This window comes from Anser brachyrhynchus (assembly GCF_964034855.1).
Source record: "Anser brachyrhynchus genome assembly, chromosome: 8".
In the NCBI taxonomy this organism is placed as follows: domain Eukaryota; kingdom Metazoa; phylum Chordata; class Aves; order Anseriformes; family Anatidae; genus Anser; species Anser brachyrhynchus.
Genome location: NC_137702.1, coordinates 44813 through 68348, shown reverse-complemented (window position 1 = coordinate 68348; position 23536 = coordinate 44813). Strand labels below are relative to the sequence as shown.

The 23536-nt window shown below is 46.8% G+C and overlaps 2 protein-coding genes and 1 long non-coding RNA gene across 44 annotated transcripts in view; 2 read left to right on the top strand and 1 right to left on the bottom strand.

Moving 5' to 3' along the window:
* The window catches only part of MSH4 (mutS homolog 4), a 32391-nt gene extending 27459 nt beyond the window's left edge, over window positions 1-4932 (top strand). For all 3 annotated transcript variants that reach the window (XM_080601546.1, XM_080601547.1, XM_080601545.1), the window contains 5 exons: window positions 597-715; window positions 1253-1381; window positions 2850-3024; window positions 4117-4205; window positions 4555-4932. In XM_080601546.1, coding sequence (XP_080457672.1) covers window positions 597-715; window positions 1253-1381; window positions 2850-3024; window positions 4117-4205; window positions 4555-4740 — 698 coding nt within the window. In that variant the 3' untranslated portion in view covers window positions 4741-4932. The remainder of the gene's footprint in view (window positions 1-596; window positions 716-1252; window positions 1382-2849; window positions 3025-4116; window positions 4206-4554) is intronic.
* Window positions 4933-7524: 2592 nt separating this feature from the next.
* Window positions 7525-13223, bottom strand: LOC308198699. Its single transcript, XR_013954134.1, has 2 exons — window positions 11832-13223; window positions 7525-11641 (listed from the first exon to the last, which is right to left on the bottom strand). It is a non-coding gene; the product is annotated as an uncharacterized lncRNA (long non-coding RNA).
* Window positions 13224-14070: 847 nt separating this feature from the next.
* Window positions 14071-23536, top strand: part of LOC308198697 (uncharacterized protein) — a 53935-nt gene continuing 44469 nt past the window's right edge. Inside the window, exons 1-9 of one of the 40 annotated variants that reach the window (XM_080601567.1) lie at window positions 15873-17972; window positions 18545-18695; window positions 18940-19023; window positions 20151-20301; window positions 21474-21547; window positions 21848-21928; window positions 22036-22094; window positions 22244-22324; window positions 22752-22937. In XM_080601567.1, the coding sequence (XP_080457693.1) occupies window positions 17736-17972; window positions 18545-18695; window positions 18940-19023; window positions 20151-20301; window positions 21474-21547; window positions 21848-21928; window positions 22036-22094; window positions 22244-22282 (876 nt within the window). In that variant the 5' untranslated portion in view covers window positions 15873-17735 and the 3' untranslated portion in view covers window positions 22283-22324; window positions 22752-22937. The other 39 variants (XM_080601565.1, XM_080601566.1, XR_013954115.1 and 36 more) reach the window with 39 other exon arrangements.

The following is a 23536-nucleotide window of genomic DNA, read 5'->3' as shown; positions in this document are numbered from 1 at the left end:
CTGATCTAGTGGGTGGCATCCTTGCCCATGGCAGGGGGGTTGGAACTAGATGATCTTGAACTTACTTAGCAGTGGAGAATAAAATTTGTTCAGTGTGTGTTTATAGGTATAATCCCAAACAGCATGTTCTTCAGGAATTACTCTCAGAAACATGAGTTTAATATGAATAAAGTCTGCAAAGTCTTCTGGCAAGCTTCATGTTCTTTTCTATTCTATAAAACTAGTAAGTCTCAAAGTCTGGTAAGGCAATATAAATCTTGGTTTATGAAACTAAGATTCCCTGGGGTTAGTATCACAATGTCTACAGAAATGTAAATTAATTCTGCAGTTCATTCCCACTTTTGCATCCCTTTAGACTGACACGCAGCTTCAGGCGTATGATTTCTTAAGGTTTTGCTGATAAGATTCTTCAATTATGGTATCTCTGTAATATTTTTTCTTATAAAGTAGTGGTAGAATATAATCCTACAAAACTTTGCAGAACAAGATGCATTCTCTACAGTGCATAAAGACCAAATGTAAAACACTGACATATTCAGGCAAGCTGGCATTTGTCACACTGATACGAGAAAACTCTCACCTTACTTGTTTTGCAGGTTCTTACGTCCCAGCAGAGTATTGTTCTTTTCGAATCGCAGAGCAAATTTTTACCAGAATAGGTATGGATGATGATATAGAAACAAATGCCTCAACATTCATGAAGGAAATGAAAGAGGTATTAAACATAGCTAATCCAGGGGCCAGGGCCCATTTTTACTGTTAATCTGATTGAAATTGTACTAGTATATTTCTACTGAAAGAGTGTATTTTAGAAACAGTACAAAAATTCAGCTTTAATCTCTTACCTAAATGATAAACTACAGAAAACATGCACATCTTAAATAAAGATACTCCAATTTGGGTAAAAATTGGTGTTCCTTTGGACAGTAGTTCCAAAGTTTTTTTGTTATTTCTTGAGCCTTACAGAAGTATTTTTCTAAGCCTAAGCCTTCTCACTTCCTCTCCCAAACTGATACGATTTTGAGGAAAACTGATATGGTCAATGGAAAAAAGAAAGAGTGCTGTAGGACAAATCTTTACTTGTTTAGAATTGACAGCTATTTGAAAGCTGTGAAAAAAGTAAAATATATGGATCTGACGAGTTTTTTTTACATTTAAGTTTTATCTGAATAATACAAACTATTCCTATTAGTAGCGGAGTTTTTAAAAAGATGCATTTCTAGGAATGATAACAAATTTAATATTTTCCTAGATAACATACATCATGCAAAACGCTAATGACAAATCACTCATCATAATTGATGAACTTGGCAGAGGTACCAGTGCTGAAGAAGGTATTGGCATTTGTTATGCTGCCTGTGAATATCTGTTGAATTTGAAGGTAATTCTGAAAAAAAAAAAAAAAAAAAAAAGGTTTAAGCCTTGTAATTATTTTATCATACTTGAAGCAATCACAGTAATTTCTCATAACTGAACTTAATTATTTTAGGTATTTCTTGTCTACATAAGACATTTTTTGTAACTGATGAATGCAAAGATATGGTGATAGACAAAAAATGCTGATGTAATCTGCACTTCTGTTCACTGGTCTCCATCTCTTTACAACTTGCTTGGCAGCTTGCTTTCTTGTCTAGAAAAAGGCTAACCAAGTCTCTTTAGTTTTGCTTAGTTAGTACAACTTTGTATGCTTGAACATCAAAGGTGGACCTCTTTACATGTCTGTTATCTTACCAACGGTTCTTCCATACAACTTAAGAACTGATTACGGAGGTTAGAGGTTTGCTTAGAAAAGTGGAAGATGATTTTAGATGGGTTGGAAGTTTCTTTTATTACTAGTAACCTCTATTACTAGTTTTGTAATCAACCTCAGTTTGTTATCAGCTTTTTGACACGCATAGATTCAGTTTCTTGTCAGAGTTTTATTCAGAGTACTTACGTGGTTTGGTCTAAAAACACACATTTTCTGTAGCTTGTACTGCTGGAAAAGCATTCACTGAAAATATTAAGGCAACCATTTGACAGTCATTCAAAATAACCCAAGTAAGATTTTAAAAGCATCGTGGATTTTGTGTTACTTCTGATGTTCTTTTCCTTCCATTGAGAAAGGAGTGGGGGAATCCTGAATGGGAAAAGACATCCTTGCCAATGATAGAAGTCATGGCTTAATTTTTTTCATTTGTTTTAGTAATTATTTTAGTAATTTAAAGATGGCTTTTCAGAATTGTGGAGGAAAAACTGGACATCTGAGAGATCATTTTTCTTATCCCTTGTAATTTAGAATCATAGAATGGTTTGGATTGGAAGGGAGCTTAAAGATCATCTAGTTCCAACCTCTCTGCTGTGGGCAGGGACACCTCCCACTAGACTAGGTTGCTCCAAGCCCTGTCCAGCCTGGCCTTAAGCACTTCCAGGAATGGTGCATCCACAGTTTCTCTGGGTGACCTGTTCCAGTGCCTCACCACCCTCTAAGGGACGAATTTCTTCCTAATATCTAATTTAATCTACCCTGTTTTAGTTTAAAGCCATTACTCCTTGTCCTGTCACTGCATTCCCTTACAAAGAGTCCCTCTCCTGCTTTCCTGTAGGCCCCTTTAAGTACTGAAAGGCTGCTATAAGGTCTCCCTGGAGCCTTCTCTTCTCCAGTCTCAACAACCCCAACTCCCTCAGCCTGTCTTTGTAGGATAGGTGCTCCAGCCCCTTGATCATCTTCATGGCCCTCCTCTGGGCTCACTCTAACAGGTCCATGTCTCTTGTGCTGGGGTCCCCTGAGCTAACACAGTACTCTAGGTGGGGTTTATTTATTAAAGGATCATTTCAAAAATAAATTGTCTTTTTTTTTTCTTATTTAGGCATTTACATTGTTTGCTACACATTTCCTGGAACTGTGTCATATAGATGCTTTATATCCCAATGTGGAAAATTACCATTTTGAAGTGCAACATGTGAGAAGCAGTGCTATAAAGAAGGAAAAAATCGCGTACACTTACACGCTCTCTAAAGGATATACAGAGGAAAAGAACTATGGTAATGGATTCCACTATGACTCTTAATAGAAGACTGGACAAATTGAAGGATTGTGAGTCAATAAAGAAATGAATGAGTGACAATAAGGTATAACTATGTTTTAAAGAGTTACAGAAATCCGTATGTTTCTAAATGCTAGATTCCATAGTTGGATCTGTGATTTAGGTGACATTTAATCAATAGGAAATTAGCTACACATAATTATTGCAAGCCAGTAGTGACTGAGGACTCCAGATTATTCCAATCAGGTTTGAATTAACTAGACTTAAAATGCTTCTTTATCAGAATTTCAGTTGTAACTTTCTTTGCCTTTGGCAGTACAAGGTCAGTTTTGGATGCTACAGTCCTAACTCAGAAAAAAACCATATGTTTAGACAGTGTTCTTAGAGAACAGGAGACCTTTAGTAACTCAGTGTTGCTTTATTGTCGTACTTGAGCAAAGTTACATCAAAAAAAAAAAAGTGCAAGGGCAATTCTTGTCCCTTTTCAATTTTTAACCCTGCAGTATTAGATGTAGGATTAGTGTAGACCTGATGAAGCACAGAATTTCCTCTCAACAGCCAGGGCAACAGGCAAAACGAAAAGTGAAAAAATCATATTAGGGCAGAAAAAAACCCACATTTTTCTTATCCTGAGTATCTGACACCTTGACTGCTGGCAAGAGTGTAGAAGTTGGAATGTGACATCCATATCCACTAGATGCCCAGATTCAGTGGGGAGCATGTTTAGCACAATCTCAGTATCTTGCCAGCCTGCCAAACTGAAAAACTAAACAGAGAAAGCTATTACCACCACTGTCTCATTTTTTTCATTTAGCCTCTAATGTATCAAATCCTGCCCACTTACTGACAGCAGTAATTTAAGTGGAAGTGTATTTTAGAGGCACCATTACAACAAAGTAGGCATTTTATTTAGCACCTCTCAAAACAGTATTGTTTTGAAGAAGAGACCAAAAGAGAAAATTTATATTAAATTTTTTTTAAATGAAAATTTCACCCTTTAAAAATGAGCTCAGCTGATTCTAGCACACATACTGTGAAGGATGGGAAAAGATTTTTATCAAAAATCCTAATTCGTATTTTCTATGTTTAGGATTAAAAGCTGCAGAAGTTTCCTCTCTACCACCATCCATAATTTTGGATGCAAAGGAAATCACAAATCATATCGCAAAACAAATTTTGGTACGTAGTGGGTAGTTATACTTTAATTCATAGTTTTTTATAAAACTGTATATTTTCATTGTTTCTAAAAGGCTACAGAATAAATGCTACATAAGGTTTTGTGATGATAGATGGCATCAAGAAAGTAAAATTTTTATTTCTGAAACTAATTATAAGAGATTATACTCAGATCACTGTTAGGTGACAACACAAATAATTCCTTAGTGTTAAAGGAGCATTAGATGTAATGTTGGAGTTTAAAACAAGAATCACCTGATCAGAAATAGGTTGGAAAACACACTATTAGTATTGTAATGACAGAACATCATTAATTTCCTATTTTAATGCATGTGTATGTTTTTAAGAACAGCACCAGCAGAAAAGCACTCCTGAGATGATGAAACGCAGAGCTGTATATCATTTAGCAATGAGATTGGTTCAAACTGCCAGAAATTCCCGATTAGATTCAGACAGTTTACGAATATATTTGAAAGGTTTGAAGAAAAAGTATAAAGCCAGTTTTCCTGCATCTGAACAAAACGATGAACAACAGTAATGTATAACGCAGGCTGTTTTAATAATTTTTGACTGCAAGAAGATTCTGATTTTTTCCACAGTATTAGAAACACAACTTCTTGTATGTCTATAATTTCTTAATTCTTAGTCTAAATTATACTCACTACCAAAGACCATATTCTTCATGTTTGTTTTTTTGTCACAAATAAAAGCATTTACTTTGTATGTGAAACAGTTCTTTTTTGATAATAACTATATTCCTTTCATTATTTTAGAGACAAAAAGTTGTATAATTAGCCATTTCCCCATTATATATGTGGTATTACAGCTCTTACATCTGATACCAAAGATTTTACCCAGCAAAAAGCAGTCTTTGAAACAGACTGTCCGCGTGTCTTTCACAGACAAGTTCTGTTTGCGCTGTTGGATGTGCATGTGCAAATCCTGTTGCTCCCTGCTCATAGAGGGTTCTAACTCTCTAAATCATTGTTTAATGCAACATCAAGTAACCAGTCCAGTACTGCTTCTTCTCCAGAACTCGGCACCGAGGACTTTTTAACACTGTTGATTGGGTTTTGAGTAGAAAATAACGGGATATAAATTTTAACAAAATGCTATTCTTTTTCCTTTTTTTTAATAAGAGTTAATCAAATGATTGCAACTTTGTATCCCAGCTTGAAGGAATTTGTCTTTTCCTCACTGCCTTCCAACCTACTTTGGCCAGGAATTCATATATATTTCCTTTATATATAGTTTATTTTACATATATGCATAAAATGTATATATGTAATATATACATTAATGTATACACAGGAGTGCAAAATCTGGTTCATAACAACAAAAAATACATTTTTATATATAGTTACATATTTCCTTTGTAAACATACCAATGTAAGCAGAATTACATTTCTACTAGTTGCACTCTTTTCCTATTTAAAAAGTGTTTTTATTGAGTTATTAATCACAGTTCCACTGTCTTCATGCCTCAAGTGTTGCTGATTTTATCACTCATATCCATCAGTAATACCGTATTTGTTGTCTTCCAGTGAGAGTCTTGACAAAAGTAAGTAGTTCACTGCTTTTAACAAAAGGAGCCGGAGTACAAGGGGTATTTGCTTCAGACTCTGACTGAAGAGGGTGTACATTCCCATTTGCATAAGCCACCACATCACCAGAAAGAACAGTTCTGGGGGGTGTTTCTCAGTTGCCTTGGGTAGGTTGATAATGTCAGAACTATTCCCCTCTTCTGTGCCGGTCATTTCAGAGCGATTGGGTTGCTTCCATTTGGTCTGTGAGGACTGTTTATGTACTGCTTATACCATTCTCTTGAAATAAATTTTAAATGAGTCCCTTTTTCCTTTCTTCCCCTACTGATGTCTGGATACCGAGAAACAGGACCAGAGCACAAAAAGATAATACACTTTTATGCTCATTTAGAGTTATGGAACGGTTTGGGTTGGAAGGGACCTCTAAAGATCATTTAGTTCCAACCCCCTCATTGTAAAGAATTTCTTCCTAACATCTAAATCTACCCTCTTTGAGTTTAAAACCATTACCCCTTGTCCAATCACTACAGACCTTGGTAAAGAGTCTTTCCCTGTCTTGTAGTCCCCCCTTTAAGTATTGGAAGGCTGCAATACAGTCTCACTGGCATCTCCTCTCCTCTGGGCTAAACAACTCCAGCTCCCTCTGCCTGTCTTCACTGGAGAGATGCTCCAATGCTCCTATCATCTTTGTGGCCCTCCTCTGGACTCACTCCAATAGATCCATGCCTCTCTCATGCTGGGGGCCTCAGAGCTGGATGCAGTACTCCAGGTGGGGTCTCAAGAGTGGAGTAGAGGGGAAGAACCACCTCCTTTGACCAGCTGGCCACACTTCAGCGTAGGATACAGTTGGCTTTCTGGGCTACAGGTGCACACTGCTGGCTCATGTCCAAATACTGACCGCTGCGTGCACAGTTCCCAGTAGTGAGGTGAGTGAAACCCTTTGGTGGTGCCTCCCAGGAGTATCGGGGGGGGGGGGTGGAGGATGGGACATGTTCTGCTGGGAGCGGGACCTTTCCCCTGGGTGCCCCCCCCAGGTGCCCTGAGGGCAGGGACTAGCAGGAGTCCAGGACCCACGTCTGCCTGTCTAGGAAAGTTTCCAAGTGAGTGCTCAGACAGGTTCCCAGTGAGCCAAAGTCAGGGCCACACCAGGCAACCAGCGGAGTGGTAGCAGAGAGCAGAACAAGAAGAAAGCGGGCCCCAATGCCCGGGAGAGTCAGTTTGGGGAAGGATCGGTGCCTCCAGAAGCTTCCACAGGAGGAGGGCTGCCAGGCTATTTGCAAGCTTCAGAATGAAGTGTTGCTGCAAGCAGCTTGTTCCCGTCCTCTCTAAGGGCTGGTGCTGAGGGCCAAGTGGTCCCTTTGTCCACTGTGGACATCATGGCCGACTGCATCTGGCTGAGGCTGGCAGAGGCCTGTTCCCTGTATTTCAGTTCTTCTATCTTTGTCCTGTAGCCAGTCACATTTTTCCCTTCTCCAGCCTTTTCTCTCTGCTACTCTGTCCTGGTCATTTTTGCCTCCGTTGTTCTGCCTGCCCTTCTTTTCCTCCACTACTCTTCCCTGCTTGCTGCCATGATTACTTCTATGTATATCCTGCTGTCCTGCATCACAGTTCACCTTTCTCACTCTTTTCTCTGTGCATGCTGTCCTGGTTCCCATTCCTCTGCTACCTTCTTAGTTTGTCCTCACCCTTCTCTTTCCACCCCCCCTTATCCCTCCATGGCCTTCCTCAGTCCCACTCTGCTTTTTCTTCCCATCACGTTTTGTGTCTCCATGTGTCTCAACTGTTTTTCTCTATCCCTTTGCACCTGTGTCTTCCCCTAGCTATCTCTCTGTCCAGCTGCCTGTTCGATCATTTCTCTATCCCCCTGTCAAGCTGGTTGTCCCCTTGTTTGTATTCTCTATGCTGTGCTGCTCCCCATTTCTTTTTTGCTTTTCTTCCTCAGTTTTGATCTTCCAGCCCATCCCTATTTTTCCTTCTCCCTTTGTCCTGACCTGCAACCTGGAAGGGAAAGCAGAAGGAACCATGCTGTGGAGGAAATTTTTTCTTTCGTGAAAATCTTTCCCTGCAATACCTGTTGTCATTTTCCGTTGTGCTTGCCCTTTTACCTCAGGCAATGAAAGTTCAGGCTGAAATCTCAGATCTGTTGTACATTCTTTAACAGAAGTACAGGTTTGCTGTGAACACCCCACCTTAACACCTCAGATTACATCTGTACTGCCAAAGGGCACGTGTATTGACAGTTATTTCATGGGAGCTGAACAAGCATCATAAACCTGAAATTTAGACTCCTCCCCTGAAAGCAGCCGTACAAAACCATTTTTTTTTAAAAGGATCTGCTAAGCAACCTGAGCAGTTCTGGTTACAACAACAGCTTGAAAACAATAAGTTATTTTAAACTCGAGATTAATAAATGCTCTTTCTTCTTGTGAGCTTATCAAATTTCCAGCTAATTGCAGCAGTCTGGACTTCTGGCAAGGTTGTAAATCAATCACTGTTGTAACTTGGATATTAATATCAACTGTCACAGTTGTCCAAATGTTGCACAAATATTGAACAATTAAGTTGGTAGCTGTTCTAGGCCAGGTGTACACATTGAGTAAAGAGTGGAGCCTCCAAAGCCCCATTTTGCACAGAGACAATCTTGGACATTGAATTCAGCCTGGTGCATGCCAGCAACCCTGGGTTTGGGAAGCAATGTGATCATGTTGGTAATAGAAGATGAAATATACATTTATCCACTGAATATTGCTTCATGTGTGTTACATTTGTGATGTGTGTGTGCTGCACTTGGAAAATACAAAATATATGTGCAAAGCATGAGAGAATGCACAGATTCATGAGGAGGATTGAAAGAATGCCAAACTTGCAAGACATTTAGATAACGGGGGCCCCTTGGACCCCGGGAACCGGGTCAAACCAACCTTATGGTTTGGACTGAGACCAAGGGCTCATAGAGCATGCGCAAGAAAAAAAGGTAGAAAGTTCAGCTCTGATGAAGACATCTTACCTCATCCTGACGACCACCCAGATGACCACCAGAGAGTACTACCCAAGCGCAGAAGGCCTGATAAGATAATTAGCATACGAAGCGGGACTAGGCGGAGCTAGGAAATGAATACGCATAGATGTGTTGTAAAACTTAATGCATATGTACTATTTTAGGAGATAAAAGAGAACGTGAGTGAACAAATCGGACGAAATTAGTTTTGGGCAAGCAAGCCCCTAACTTCTGGCGCCTAACAAAAGCACCTTCATATAATCACTTTGCGGATTATGTCTCTTCGTGAATGCTAACAATCAGACCACCACTTCTGTGAGAGTCTGCACACCCCGCCCCCTCTCTCGTTCCCCCAGAGAGCCCTGGGGCCTCTGTTTGGGGGGCTGGAAATGGCCAACGTGGCCTCTGCTTCTGCATCCCAAAAATGGGGTACTTTGTTGTTTTTTGAAACCCAGAAATACAGGACTCGGCCTCCATCAAGGGGAAATGGTCTTAAACTAAAAGAGGATAGATTTAGATGTTAGAAAGAAATTCTTCACTATAAGGGTAGTAAGGCACTGGCACAGGTTGCCCAGAGAAGCTGTGGATACCTTATCCCTGGAGGTGTTCAAGGTCAGGCTGGATGGGGCTTTGGGCAACCTGATCTAGTGGGTGGTATCCCTGCCTGCAGCAGGGGGGTTGGAACTAGATCATCTTTAAGGTCCCTTGCAACCCGAGCCATTCTACGATACACTTTACTCCTTCTCTGAGCTTGCCTGAGGTGCACTGGTATGTGCTGCAAGGAAGCACAGAAAAGCCTTCTAAATGTTTCATAGTTTACATTACTATAAACAAATATATAATATGAATGACATTTAGCTCTTCAGACCCCAATATCATACAAATAAATAGCACAATTACATTTTTCATAGAATCATAGAATATCCCGAGGTGGAAGAGACCCATAAGGATCATAGAGTCCAACTCCTGGCACCGCACAGGTCTACCCAAAAGTTTAGACCATGTGACTAAGTGCACAGTCCAATCGCTTTTTAAACTCTGACAGGCTTGGTGCAGTGACTACTTCCCTGTGGAGCTTGTTCCAGTGTGCGACCACCCTCTCGGTGAAGAACCTCTTCCTGATGTCCAGCCTAAACCTGCCCTGCCTCAGCTTGACACCATTCCCACAGGTCCTATCACTGGTGCCTAACACTTGCAAAAATAGTTTCTTTTTCAATTTACAGTAGCTTCCTAAAAACCAATTCTGCTCCTATTGACATCAGAGGCAGAACTTCCAATAATCTCAGCAGCACAAAATTTGGCCACAAGAAAAGCAAATAAGAACCACATTTAAAGACATCAAGTACACATTTTTAAAGTCTTCCAGCTATGCAAGGATAGACTTAGTATTTTGAAACTTTGTTGAGGGAGTTAACCTTGCAAATTACAGTATAAAATAACATTTTTATATCCTACATCTTTGACTAGGTAACAATAAATACTACATATGATAATAATACATATAATAATAGAATAAAATCCATGGGGTAAGAGAGATGTACCTGATCAAATGCGCATTACAGGTAATAACAAACTTCACATACCTTTTTTACATTTGAGCAGTCCGATTTTATGTCATGCTCTGAAGTGATTCAGTGAGTAAAACAGTATTTAATACAAATCTTTAGAGTATGTAATTTTGTATAAAGGTATAAAATACATAGTTCTATATAATTATTGTATTGAGACTGTTATTTTATATTCTTATATACAATGCATTTGCACCTAAGTCTATATAAATTCATACTTAATATGACAACTCTATTTTAAATGAGTGTGCACATATTATATATTTACATCTGAGCACTAGCTGGTCAGAAGGAGAAATGTGTGTGTTTAACACATGGCACATCCATGAAACTGACCATAAAACTTCCAGTGCCACTGCACCGCCACCAGTCTGGAATTACAACCTCCAGTGGCACTGCACAACCACCATGCCCATAAAAACATTCAGGGGCACTGCAGAACCAACTAATTGTCCACACCACCTCCAGTGGCACAGCACCAGCACTGGCCTGACCGTAAAACCTCCAGGGGCACTGCAGTACCACCAAACTGTCTGTTTGACCTCCAGTGGCACTGCACCACTATCAGCAGACTGTAAAACCTCCAGAGGCACGGCCCTACCCCAAAGCTCCAGTACATATATATAACCTCCTGTATACATATATATACACGCACATACCAATGCCACTTTACTACCACCAAACCCTGACCTTAAAAATGCCATTGGCACTGCAACATGACCACATGACCACTATGACCATACAAACTCCACTGACATGGTAACATCAGAAAACTCTGACTGTAAACCCTCCAGTGACACTGGAACAACCAACCTCAATATACAACAGCCACAGACAATGCACTAACACAAATGAAATTGTAAAAACAATGTACATGCATTGCAGTACCAATAAAAACTGACTTTAAATACTTCAGAGTGAAACTGCCATACCACCACACAACTAGAGTAAAACTTCCAAAGCAATACAATGACAATACCAAAATACATCCAGAAATCTACCTCTGCACCCCTGTAGTGTCGCAAACTCTCATCTGGAAGTCACCTTGAAATTCCTGAAATTCCACTGGGAATAGCCAAAAATAAACCACCACAACATAGCTCATGAAAGCAAAAATAAAAAGGGTTCTTAAATCACTCAAAAGAAGTCTATAGGGAATTGTAGTGGCATGACCAAAGCACAGCTGGGTTTCATGGTTGCTCAACAAATACCACAGAGAATAAAAAATCACTTTATTCAGGAAGGATGACCAAAAAAAAGTTTCTCCTTCACTCTTGCCTCACAGCTCCACACCGGGACTCTTCTGTCTTCCTCCTCCACCATTGGATGCTACAAAAAGGAAGGAGGAAGCCGTGAGACATGACAAGAGCCAGCTCCTGCGCCCGAAGGACAGGGGGACACCCGCCGTGCAGGGAGGTCCCGCCAGGAGTACCTGGCCAGTGGCCAGCCCTCTGCCCCTACCCTTACGCTGAACCCCCACACATCCCCCCAAAAACCACCGCGGATCAGCTTTTCTCACCGAGGCGATGCGCCCAGCGCAAACCAGCCACGCTCTCCCGTGACCGCAGCCCCCGTGACAGGGGGTTCCCTTTGCCCTGGCTGCCTTTCTCTTGCCACCTCGTCAGACCTCCGCTCCTCTTGCCTCACTCTTGCCTTGCAGCTCCACACCAGGACTCTTCTGTCTTCCTCCTCCACCATCGGACGCTGCAAAAAGGAAGGAGGAAGCCGTGAGACATGACAAGACCTGGCTCCTGCGTTCGAAAGATATGGGGATGACAGTTGCGTCCTTTCAACCACTTGTTACCACAGATTTTCCCTTCAAAAAGTCTTAATTTGCCCCCTTCAAGGTTCCTCGGATTTTAACCCATGAATGTAATTTTATATTCTCTTATATTAGTGCAGATTTCCCTCAATATGATCATTTTGTCCCCTCCAAGTTACCTCAGATTTTAGCCCATAGATGTCACTTTATATCCTCTAATGTTACCACATAGTTTCCCTCACAAAATGCTTAATTTGTCTCCTTCACGGTACCTCAGATTTTAATCCATAAATGTCATTTTATATCCTCTAATTCTACCACAGACTTTCTCTCACAAAACGGTCATTTTGCCCCCTTCAAGTTACCTCAGATTTCAATCCATAAATGTCGTTTTATATCCCCTAATGTTACCACAGAATTTCCCTCAAAATACTCATTTTGTCCCCTTCAAGTTACCTCAGATTTTAGCCCATAAATGTCATTTTATATCCTCTAATGTTACAACAGAATTTCCCTCACAAAATGCTTAATTTGTCCCCTTCAAGGTACCTCGGATTTTAACCCTTAAGTGTAGGTTTATATCCTCTAATGTTACCACAGAATTTCCCTCACAAAATTGTAATTTTCCCCTCCAGGTTTCCTTAGATTTCCCCCGTAATATGTCATTCTGTACCCTCTGAAGTTACCTCAGATTCTACTTCCCAAAATGTTATCTTACATTCCCAAACATTACAGATTTTCCCTCAAAAATGGTCAGTTTGTCCACTTAACGGTGTCTCAGATTTTAACCCATAAATGTAATTTTATAACCTCTAATGTTACCACAGAATTTCCCTCAAAAAAATTGTAATGTTCCCCTCCAGGTTTCCTTAGATTTCCTCCGTAATATGTCACGTAATATGTCATATACACCCTCTGAAGTTTTGATCCCTCAGATTTGATCCCCCATGTCATTTTATATCCTCTAATGTTACCACAGATTTTCCCTCACAAAATCTGAATTTGTCCCCTCCGAGGTATCTCAAATTTTACCCCCCAAAATGTCATTTTATATCCTCTAATGTTACCACAGATTTCCCCTCTACTCATTTGTGCCCTATGTAACACCCTCCCTCTGCCCCAGGTCTATCCGAGGTTTCTTATCGCAGAGCGCACCCTGCCGGCAGTCGCTCGGCTCAGCCCCGTCGCCTCCCTCTGGCTCGCCGGCAGCCCTGCAGCGACCGCCTCCCACGGCTCGCGAGGCAAGGGCGGGAAGCGGCGCGAGCCGAGCCAACCCCGCGCCGCAGGGAGGCTGCGCGAACGCCCGGCGGGAAGTTCCCGGCACGCGCCTGGCCGCGGCTGAGGGTTACGGGCAGGAGGAGCCGCGGCGCGAGCGGGGCAGCCTCGGCCCCCCCCCCCCCCTCCACCTCCCCGCAGACGGGGCAGCCGCCCCCTCAGGGTAGTCCTTTACGGCCCCTCGGGCATTTCTCCACGATTGCTGCTGCCGCCAGCCCCACGCCCCCGCCCCTGCCCCTCGGCTCCCTTCGGCCCAGCCCCTGTCGGGCACCAGCCCTGAGGGCCGTCCCCGCCGCGGACCCCCCGGGCCGGCTCGGACGCGTCCCCGTAGGGATTCGCGCGGTGTAGCGGAGGGGAGCAATGTCCCTGGCTTTGCCGGAGCGGCCCTCGTCTGTGCTCCCACCGCTGCCACCCCTGCCGCCACCAGCGCCGCGGATGCCCGCAGGCGGGGCTGAAGCCAGGCGGCGCGCGGCTCCGGCTCCGGCACCGGCTGCGCTGCCGGCTGAGCCGCGTCCGAGGGCACTGCCGGGCTGGCTGCGCGGCCAGCCCGACCCCATGGGGCTTCCAGGCTGTCGGGGGCGATACTTGTGACCAGGGTTCGCAGGATTCGCCGCAACAGATGGATGCGGAGGCCTTGTTTTCTCAAATATCTGTTTGTTGCTGCTTACCACAAATCACCACTTGCAGACGTACCGTGATTATTGAAAAGGTACGTGTGAGTATTGATAACAGGGTGTTCCCAGAAAGTAAATAAATGCAGGTAGCAGATACTGAGGGCATAACCATAGGTAATAGCAGCAATAAGAGGTAATCAAAAGGCAACTAGATGTAGTAAAAAGGAGTCATGCAGCAGCAAATAGAGCTTAGTACAATACAGAAAACAAACACGGCAATACTATGGCAGTGAAAATCCTCACGATGGATTACAATTTAAGCATGCTATAGCAACTAATCAAGAGCAGCTGGGAGGGCGTGTAGCCAGGACGGCTGACCACAGCGTGTGGTGTGCTCAGCAGTAAATGCTGGGGTAAAGACAGAGATGGGGCGGAGGGGGACTGGACTCCTTTTTGTACTTTGCTTGCGCATGCTGCTTTTGCTGTACCTTTTAAGCTGTCTTGACCTCAACGCGTGACTTTTCTTGCTTCTGCCTTTCTGATTCTCTTCCCCCACCCTGCTCTTGAAGGGGAAGTGAGCAAGGGTCTGTTGGGGCTCAGGGCCCTCTGTGGGGGCTAACCCACAACCTTTTGATAAATGCTCATATTTTCTGTTACTTTGTAATTTTGAAAATGTTTTAATGAAACCATGCTTAGGAGTATGCCTTAAAGTCTCAGAGATGTTTGTGCTTTGAGGAAAAAAGTTGCACCGAGTTCTTAAACACCTTCAGAAAGGACCGTGCCTTTCCTAGAGTCAGCTCAGGTGGCAGTCACCGGCAAAACAGAGCACACTGGCAGCTTGGACCTTGGATGCAAAGTGCAAGGTGTTTCCTAAGTGTATACTCCTTTCTGAGGGGTATTTTATTGTGTGCTGTCTAGCATCAGTTTATCAATTTGCCTCTAATGGGTTTTGGTATTCCCAAAAGGACTGGGATTAAAGAATGGGTGTGTGCCTCAGCACTGCATAATTTTATTTTGCAGCCAAAATTTCTTGTTTTGTGGTTAAGTTTTCTGCTAGCTTGTATTTTGCAGAAAGCACTTAAAAATGTATTTAGGTTGCTTCCAAACAAGTAAAGAGAAAGTCCTTTTATCTTTAGGGTAGGGCTAATTTTCCCTTAGGCCAGAAAACATAGGAAGATACCACCTGCTACAACCTTTGTTAAGAGAGGACCAAGCATACCCAGACCTTCTTAAACAAACAAACAAAAAACCCACCACTTAAAAAAAGGGCAACAAAGAGGCAACTTCTGCCCGAGGTGGTGTAAACGCATAAAGCTGTCAGTGTTTTTTTTTTTAGCTCGCACATCGGCACTGCTCGGGAAAGCCGTGCCTGTCGCTCTGCTTCTGCGCATGCGCGGAGCCGGCCGGCTCGCCTCGAGGGGGAGCCGGGCGACGCCGCAGGACCCCTGCCCGCGGCAGAATGGCGGCGGCCTTCTCCGGAGCGGGAGCCGCGCAGGACCGGGGACGGGACGGGACGGGACGGGACGGGAAGCGCGGTCCGCGGCTTCTGCGGAAATGGCCCTTGTGCGGGGCAGGGGCGGCGCCGCGCCGGAGCGGACCGGGCGTGCAGCGGGGTCTGCACTGCGCGGGGCTTCGGGGGGGCTGGGGGAGAGGGGGGCGGAGCGGCGGGAGGTGGTGGCGGGGCGGGGCGGGGAAGAGCGGCGGAGTCCTCTCTGGGTTGGGTGGACTGCTCCGTCCCGGGGCATGCTGGGAGCTGTAGTTCTGTGGTGCGCGGCCGGTCTTTCCCCGAGCCGGGGCCGGGGCCGGGGCCGGGGCCGGGGCCGGGGCCGGGGCCGGGGCCGGGGCCGGGCCGTGCGCGCCGGGAGGCGCAGGTTGCCGCTGGCTGCGAGCGCGGCTGCCGGCGGTGAGGCGAGCGAGAGCCTTCGGGGGCGCTTCCCCGGAGCGTCGGGCCGGGAGGGGTGGGGGCTGCGGCGGCCGGGCGCGGGTCCTCGCTGCGCTCGATCGTCGGGCTGCGCCTCGGAGGTGTTCCTGCTCGGCGCAGGGAAGCGCAAAGGAAAGCCGCGTGGTGCCTGCCAAGCTGTAGTAGCTTCTTAGACCTAGAACGAATTGGCCTGTCGACCTCTGTCTCTTTGTTGCTCAGTCTGTGGTACGAGAGGCTAACCTTTGTCCCACCTCAGCTTTCAGAGTTGTCCTAGAAATAAACCGGTGCTTGCGGGGCTTTCCAGAACGCTGGTTGTGGTCGGTCAAGACAGACGTGAGAGGCAATTTCTGCCTGTCTGTCTGTCTATTGGTTATGTCCCGAGAGTTTTGCTTGAACAGTGTGCAATAAAAGCGGCCTCGGGCCCTTACTGGTGGTGCAGTTTCTGCACGTGTCTTATAACGTAGGTTCCCTGCTTAATTTGCAATTTATGAGGTTTCTACCAATGAGCACTTTCCTGTCCATGCCGAATATAGCTGAATTGCAGTCTACGATTAAACATCAAATGTTTAATATAGATTGTTAATAACAAATCGCAACTGTTAAGAATATATGCTAAAAAAAATAGCACAGAAAGTAGAAGCTCTAGGCTGTGAGTGGTCTGTCCCATACTGATACTGCATGTTTGCACCGAGGCAGAATGATTGCTTTTACTCACTTGTGGAGCGATGAGTCTAGGCTCTCACTGCTAGTATTTTTAGCAAGACTGATTGAGCATTTCTCTAACATATGAGCAAGTGTTTGAGGAGCAAGTGATGGGTATGGGCACTTAGAAAGAGACTGCCAAAGGGCAGCTTCCTATTTTATAACTGAATTTTGTGAGCGTTGGTCCTCGTTTCATACTGAAGGGGAGTATGCTCTAGTGAAGGGAGTATGTTCACGTGAAAGGAAAAGGCACTAGTCTCCCTCGTCTGCCATTATTACTTCCTTGCTGCTAGCTCTGTTCTTCATAGAAAGCCAGTATGTTTCCTCGTCACATTCTAGTCTGCCTTCCTAGACTTCAGCCTTTGCCTCCTGGGTCTCTTGCCTTGCATAGACAATCTCTCCCCTTCTCCTCTTCTTCTTCATCTCATTTGTAAACCTTTTATCAGGCTGATTCTTACTGGCTTTCCACCCCCACCCCCCGACCTTTTTCTATTTTTTCCTTTTTTCCTATTTTTTTTTTTTACGGACTTAGGATGGCTTGTCTTGTTAGTTACTTTTCTTCCTGCCAGCCCCCAGCCTCAAGTTCTCTGATGCGACGTCAGAGGATCATCTTTGATACCTCCGCATCTGAATAATACGGTTTCTGTCCCATGCTGTAGCTGACGGCAGGACGGACTCTGAGTGCAGAGGAGGGGTTGCTTCCTCCGTAGTTTCCTATTGCGTCTCATACTGGTTTGGGTAAGCAATTACAGAGGAAATTTGACTTCTCCGTGGAGAAGCGTGTGCCTGACAGCTAGCTGGAGACAGCACACACGGAATTGAGTCAGCGTTCCGAGTGCGGTCCTGAGTTGCAGTAAAGGTAAAACAATTGCAGACTGACAGTTTAGCTTGTAAGGAGCATATACAAATAGCAGGTTTGCCTCTAATGCTTAAAAGGCGAGGTTTCGAGATCATATTTCACGGACTACTTCCTATAGATTTCAAGAAATGCAATCGTTCTGAAGCACAGCCGCGCTCTGTTATTGTTTAAAGGGAACAAACTGCTTTGAGAGCCGTTACGTGGGAGGGAACCGAGGGCGGAAGTGACGTCAGGGCGTGCCTTCCCTGAGGGCCAAAACGGCTCCGTGATTGGCTGGACCGTGAGGGCGGATGTGGTGTCCTGGCGAGCCGTCATTAAGGGCAGAAGCGCTCCATGATTGGCTGGGAACCCAGGGCGGAAGTGGCGTCACGGCTAGCCTTAACTCAGGGCGGAAGCGCTCCGTGATTGGCTCGGAGGAACCCAGGGCGGAGGTGCCGTGCAGGGCTTGCCGGCACTATGGGCGGAAGCTGTCGGGCCGGGCCGGGCTCGGCTCGGGCCGGGCCGCTGAGGCGCGGTGCCGCAACGAGGTTGGTGGTCGGTGCCGCCCCGGGCCGGGAGGGGGCGAGGCGGCGGGCGGTTGGGGCGCCACGCGGTCGGCGGCTTCTGCGGAAACGGCCCTTGTGCGGGGTGGGGGCGGCGCCGCGCCGGAGCGGAGCGGAGCGGACCGGGCGTGCGGCGGGGTCTGCACTGCGCGGGGCTTCGGAGGGCTGGGGGAGAGGGGGGCGAAGCGGCGCGGGGGGGGGGGGCGGTTGCGTGCGCTTGGCCGACTCCCCTCTGCGTCGGATGGACTGCTCCGTCCCGCGGCATGCTGGGAGCTGTAGTTCTGTGGTGCGCGGCCGGTCTTTCCCCGGGCCGGGGCCGGGGCCGGGCCGTGCGCGCCGGGAGGCGCAGGTTGCCGCTGGCTGCGAGCGCGGCTGCCGGCGGTGAGGCGAGCGAGAGCCTTCGGGGGCGCTTCCCCGGAGCGTCGGGCCGGGAGGGGTGGGGGCTGCGGCGGCCGGGCGCGGGTCCTCGCTGCGCTCGATCGTCGGGCTGCGCCTCGGAGGTTTTCCTCCCCCCGCGTGCTGACGGCCGGCTCTCTCCTTTCCCTGCGGCTCACCAGGGCAGAAGCAGCTCCCCGCCGCTGGGACCCCCGCGGGGTTTGTCGCCGAGCGAAGGTGGCGCAGCAGCTGAAGGGAGGAAAGCTGCAGCTGGCGTGCTGCAGTCGCAGGTTTCCCAGGAGAAAGAGCAGCCCGTCTGTCCCAGCTGTCCGGGTAAGTCGCAGCGACCTCCGGGTGAAACCGAGGCGTGCTCGTAAACTTCCTGCAGCCCAGGCTCAAAGGCTTAATCGAATTTGCAGAAGCGCAAACTGCTCGGCGCAGGGAAGCGCAAAGGAAAGCCGCGTGGTGCCTGCCAAGCTGTAGTAGCTTCTTAGACCTAGAACGAATTGGCCTGTCGACCTCTGTCTCTTTGTTGCTCAGTCTGTGGTACGAGAGGCTAACCTTTGTCCCGCCTCAGCTTTCAGAGTTGTCTTAGAAATAAACCGGTGCTTGCGGGGCTTTCCAGAACACTGGTTGTGGTCGGTCAAGACAGACGTGAGAGGCAATTTCTGCCTGTCTGTCTGTCTATTGGTTATGTCCCGAGAGTTTTGCTTGAACTGTGTGCAACAAAAGAGGCCTTGGGCCCGTACTGAGCAGCGAGAGAAAGCAAAACTCCAGGTAAGCGCTGGCCGTGGCAAAGTTGCTTGGGAATTGAGCGGCTGGGGGTCTTTCCAGTGGAACTCGGTACGCAGACAGAAGCGTGACCTTTGAGGTCCCTGTCTGTCTTGCGTTGAAGCTGTGGTATTTGACCCATGACTGTATGCAGTTGCTAAATCCTAGAGGGGATGATAGAGACGTCCCTGGTGCAGCCTTTTTTGCCACAGTCATTGCAGAAATGTTGGAAAAGTGAGTATCATCCCTCTCTTTAAATTCACCTTTTAAAGCATTCTTTCTGCAGACTCCTGTCTGTGATTTAGGTACTTGATTTGCGTGAAACAGAGCCAGACTTTCCTATTAACTAGCGCCCTGATTGAAATTGCCTGTCGTCGGAGGACAGGAACTATAAATGGTGCTTGGCAGTTTAAAATCTCTTGGCTTCTACGGAGGCTAACTTGCCAAAGCGAATAGGAAGTAGCCTAAAGTTCGGTAAAGACGCTGAATAGAAAAGGTCCTCTTCTTGATGGGGAAAGAGCTTCGCAGAACACGAGCTCTGTTTCCCGTAGGGCTCCCTACTTACCCACCCGTTCAGCGATTATTGCAGGCTTTGACTGGTCCCCTCAGGTCCGATATCGCACAAGCGTTGTGCCGCAGACGGTGCCTTAGCTTACTTTCCATCTCGTGCTGCGTTACTTATACCCGCAGAAGACTTACTTCAGCGTCAAATAAACCCTGTGCGAAGCGTCCCTGACTCATGCCAGTGGGACCATCCCGTTGTGGCTGGTAAAATCCAGGAACAGGACGATGCTTGGAGGAACGTAACCTATGGAGGAACAGGCAACAGTCTCCTGTTAGGCAACAGGTTTTCGAGACTGGTTTTCCCACCCCCCCGCGAATTTTGAAGGAGGCAGTCCGTAAGCTGATGCAATCCAACTGCATCTAAGCTGTAGGTTGTTACTTCCATAAGTTATAAAGGAACTTGATTTTTTTTTTGTTTGTTTGTTTGTTTTTGTTTTTTTTTTTTAAATCGAGGCTCGTGTGCATGCGTTTGGCTTGTTCCGATGGCCGGTGTAGATGATCGCTCACGTGCCCCAAAGCTCCCTGTGCTGATGTTGGATCTGCCCCTCGGTAAAGGACGGCATCCCGTGTGTTCAGCTTTTCTTCCTTACTGTGTCATATATATGTATGTCTTTATTTACTTTTCTGAAAGAAAGGGTGGATTTTTCATGGGTCTCTCTGTGAGCGTATCGAACCAGGCCGCAGTAAATACGTGTAAGCGAGTAGGCTGCAGCGCGTACTGGGCAGTATCGGAGTGCTACCCTGCTAGCAGTGGAGAGCCAGGTGAAGGTGTCTAGGGTAAGGGCTTGTTCTGCCTCAGGTTGAACGGAAAGTTTCTGAAGTTGAGCATCCCGGGGGATGTTTGTAGGACTATTGTTAGACGATAAAAGTTCAGATGGCTGTCGACAAAGGGGATTTTGTTGGCTCTTTTAGATAGCTATTCCTACCAAAGATCGGATCGGTTACAAAAGGTTGTAGTAACCTCGCAGTCTCTACGTTCTGTAGCGTCTGTAGCAAAATAAACTGGCAGATGAATAAATGAGCAGGTACAAATACACGTGACTCTACAGCTGAGATAAAATAACATGCAGTTTCTTCTGTGTTTTGTCTTTCAAAGCACATTGTTGCCGAGCGCCTGAGCTTTTTGCTCGCGTTACCGAGGCAAGGAATAGCTGCGCTTCTTCCCCCCTCATCCCTCTCTTTTTTTTTTTCTCCTCTCCCTTGATGACAGGGACTCGAAATGTTTTCCTCGGATGTCCACGTGAAAATTAAAAAAAAAAAAAAAAAAGGCGACGGTGAACACTGACAGAATTGGGTGACTTTTTCAAGGTAGAGGGCAAAGAACGTGGAAATTTCTAGTACGTTAGCGTTACTCTGTTAACAGAACCAACGTACAGGCCACTTGCTGTTCCTAGTTTTTTGGTTTGGTTTTCCTTTCAGTAGTCTCCCCAAAGGCTCCACAAAGGACACCTTGTGTATCTTTTCTGTTCTTCCAGGATTCATTCGTCAGGAAAGACGACCGTGAAATCTGAGGGCTGTGGACGAGGGCTGTGGAACCATCTGGTAGATGGTTGTTGCAGTTGCCTTTGGTCACGTCATTCGTCCTTTTAGCTTGCCCTTTACTTTACCTTGAGTGGAATTTTTCTTGCCACGCTATGTTTGCAGTGGTAACATTGCTGCCGAGGTGTTTTTTGACTAAAAATGATCTTAACTGTAGTAGTGAATTCACAGCGTGTGGCTTTGTGTACTGACTCCCATGATCACAACTTTTTTTTTTTTTTCCTTTGTCATAGATAGGAGAAAAGCTCTTTCCAGAGAGATGGAGAAGGAATTGATTATACCTCTGCCTCATCCTGTGAGACCGGAAGACGGTGAGTGACTAACTGTAAGCTGCAATTCTCAGGAGTCGCATGGCTAAGAGTCTCGGGTTCCTTCTCTGTCTGACCCCCAGGGCCTTAGGCACGGGAAATCTTAGGCTTAATGTTTTTCCCTATGAAATACTGTCACGCTAAGGGGCGTAGCTGACTAACTGTTACGGGTCTGGTCGGATTCAGGTTACTGAACTATCACGGTCACGGATTCACCAATAACGTAGCACGCCCTCGCTCTAGTCGCGTTCAATGAGAACTGTCACGGCTAGGAACAATGCAATGAACAGCAATTTATTACAGCAACAAGGACACAGGTTCTTTGGATCGCCGGCGATAAATTCACTGTCCGCGAAAGCAAGCGAGCACGCATGAAATACACAGGTACTCGTCCTGGCTGTTAATGCATTAAAAGGCACAAAGGCTCTAGAGATTTCTAAGTTTCCAAGGAGACACCTGGTACAACCAAGCGTTCAAATATTACCCCACGGCGTCCCAGTGCGGGGGGAAGAGAGGCTCAGCCCGTCGACTGATCCTGGAAGTCAGAAAGGTATCCTTGGTGATGGTATCTTCCCTAACACCCCCTTTCACTTAAGACAGTTTACATCTATTTTCTCTCCTTTAGGTGGGGCTTGAGTGACTCTAGTCAGGCATACCTTGGTTATGTTTGGTGTAAAGTTTTCTTGCTTTCGTTTAAAGGTAGAGGGGTCTGAGAAACTCAGAGCATGCCCTCAGTGAGGGGTGGTCGCACCTTGGAGACACGGAGCTTTTGGGATGGAGGTGTGTTTTGGTATTATGATGATACTAGAATGAGCAAAAGTTCCCTAGAGTGCAGTGTTTTGTTAAAAACATGACAGGTCGTTGGCTCAGGGTAGCAAACGTGCAGCTTATCGGTCTCAGTGTGCACAAGAGCATCTGGTCGCAGAGCCTATCCGTGGTGTTTCCACTCTGCTTTACGCTCCGTCCCCTTCCTTAGAGTCAGCACACCAAGTTCCCCTAGTGCGATAGCTTAGGCCGATAGTTGGCGGCCTAGGGAACGCTTAGGTAGCGCAGCTGCCCTCCACCCTGAAAGCTTCTGTGATGCTGTACGCTTTCTTTAAAAGGTGAATATGAGTTTAATTTGCCTTGTTACTTAAGGCAATTACTCCGCAACTGCCCAAAGCAGCGACAGTGAGAAGCCCACTTCCAACATCCGCTCCCCATGCAGGGACGGACGGACGGAGAGACGGACGCCGCTCTTTGCCTTGCCCACCAGGGGAAGGGGAGAACGACTGGGCAGGGAGCCCCACCGCAGCCCCCCTCCCCGGAGTCCTGCACAGCAGTTTAATAAAGTTTGCTTTCCGGCCCGTGCCCCCTTTGGTGGTTGCCATTGGGGGAAGTGGCTGTCGCTGTCTGTGTGTGGGTGCAGGTTCCATAGCGGGGTGGGTGTGGAGGGGGGGGTGTGGAGGGGGGGGTGTGGCCCTGTGTCCACCAGCCGCGGGATGCTGACAACCCCTCAGAGTGCGGGGCCAGCCCTGCCGGGTGGGGGGGCAGCTCGCTGCTGTCTTTGCTCCCCGGGCTGGGGGGACTGCTCTGCGTGGCGGGGGCTGCTTGCAGAGGCGCAAGTGGGGAGGGGGCTGGGGGTTCCCGGCAGGACCCCCAGGGCAGGGGATGGCGTTGTGGAGGCCGGGGCCTGGGGCATTGGCGGCTGGGGCAGGGAAAGCCCAGGCGGGGGTGGCATGGGGTGGCAGGCACAGGTCTGTGGGTGCTGGGCTGCAGGTGGGGAAGCCTGGGGCTGGCTCTGTGGTGTTTGCAGTGTCAAGCTGCCAGGAGCACCATTCCCCCAGCAAGCCGGGAGTTGTGGTCTTTGGGCTCTGAGCATCCCGTTGCCCACGTTGGGTTCGTTGTTATTATCTCCCTGCCTTTTTTGTCCCGATAAAAAATGTACTGTTTCAGCTTGCCGCCGCTCAGCTTCCCAGCCGTGAGCGGCACGTTGCTCAAGGCAGACACTTC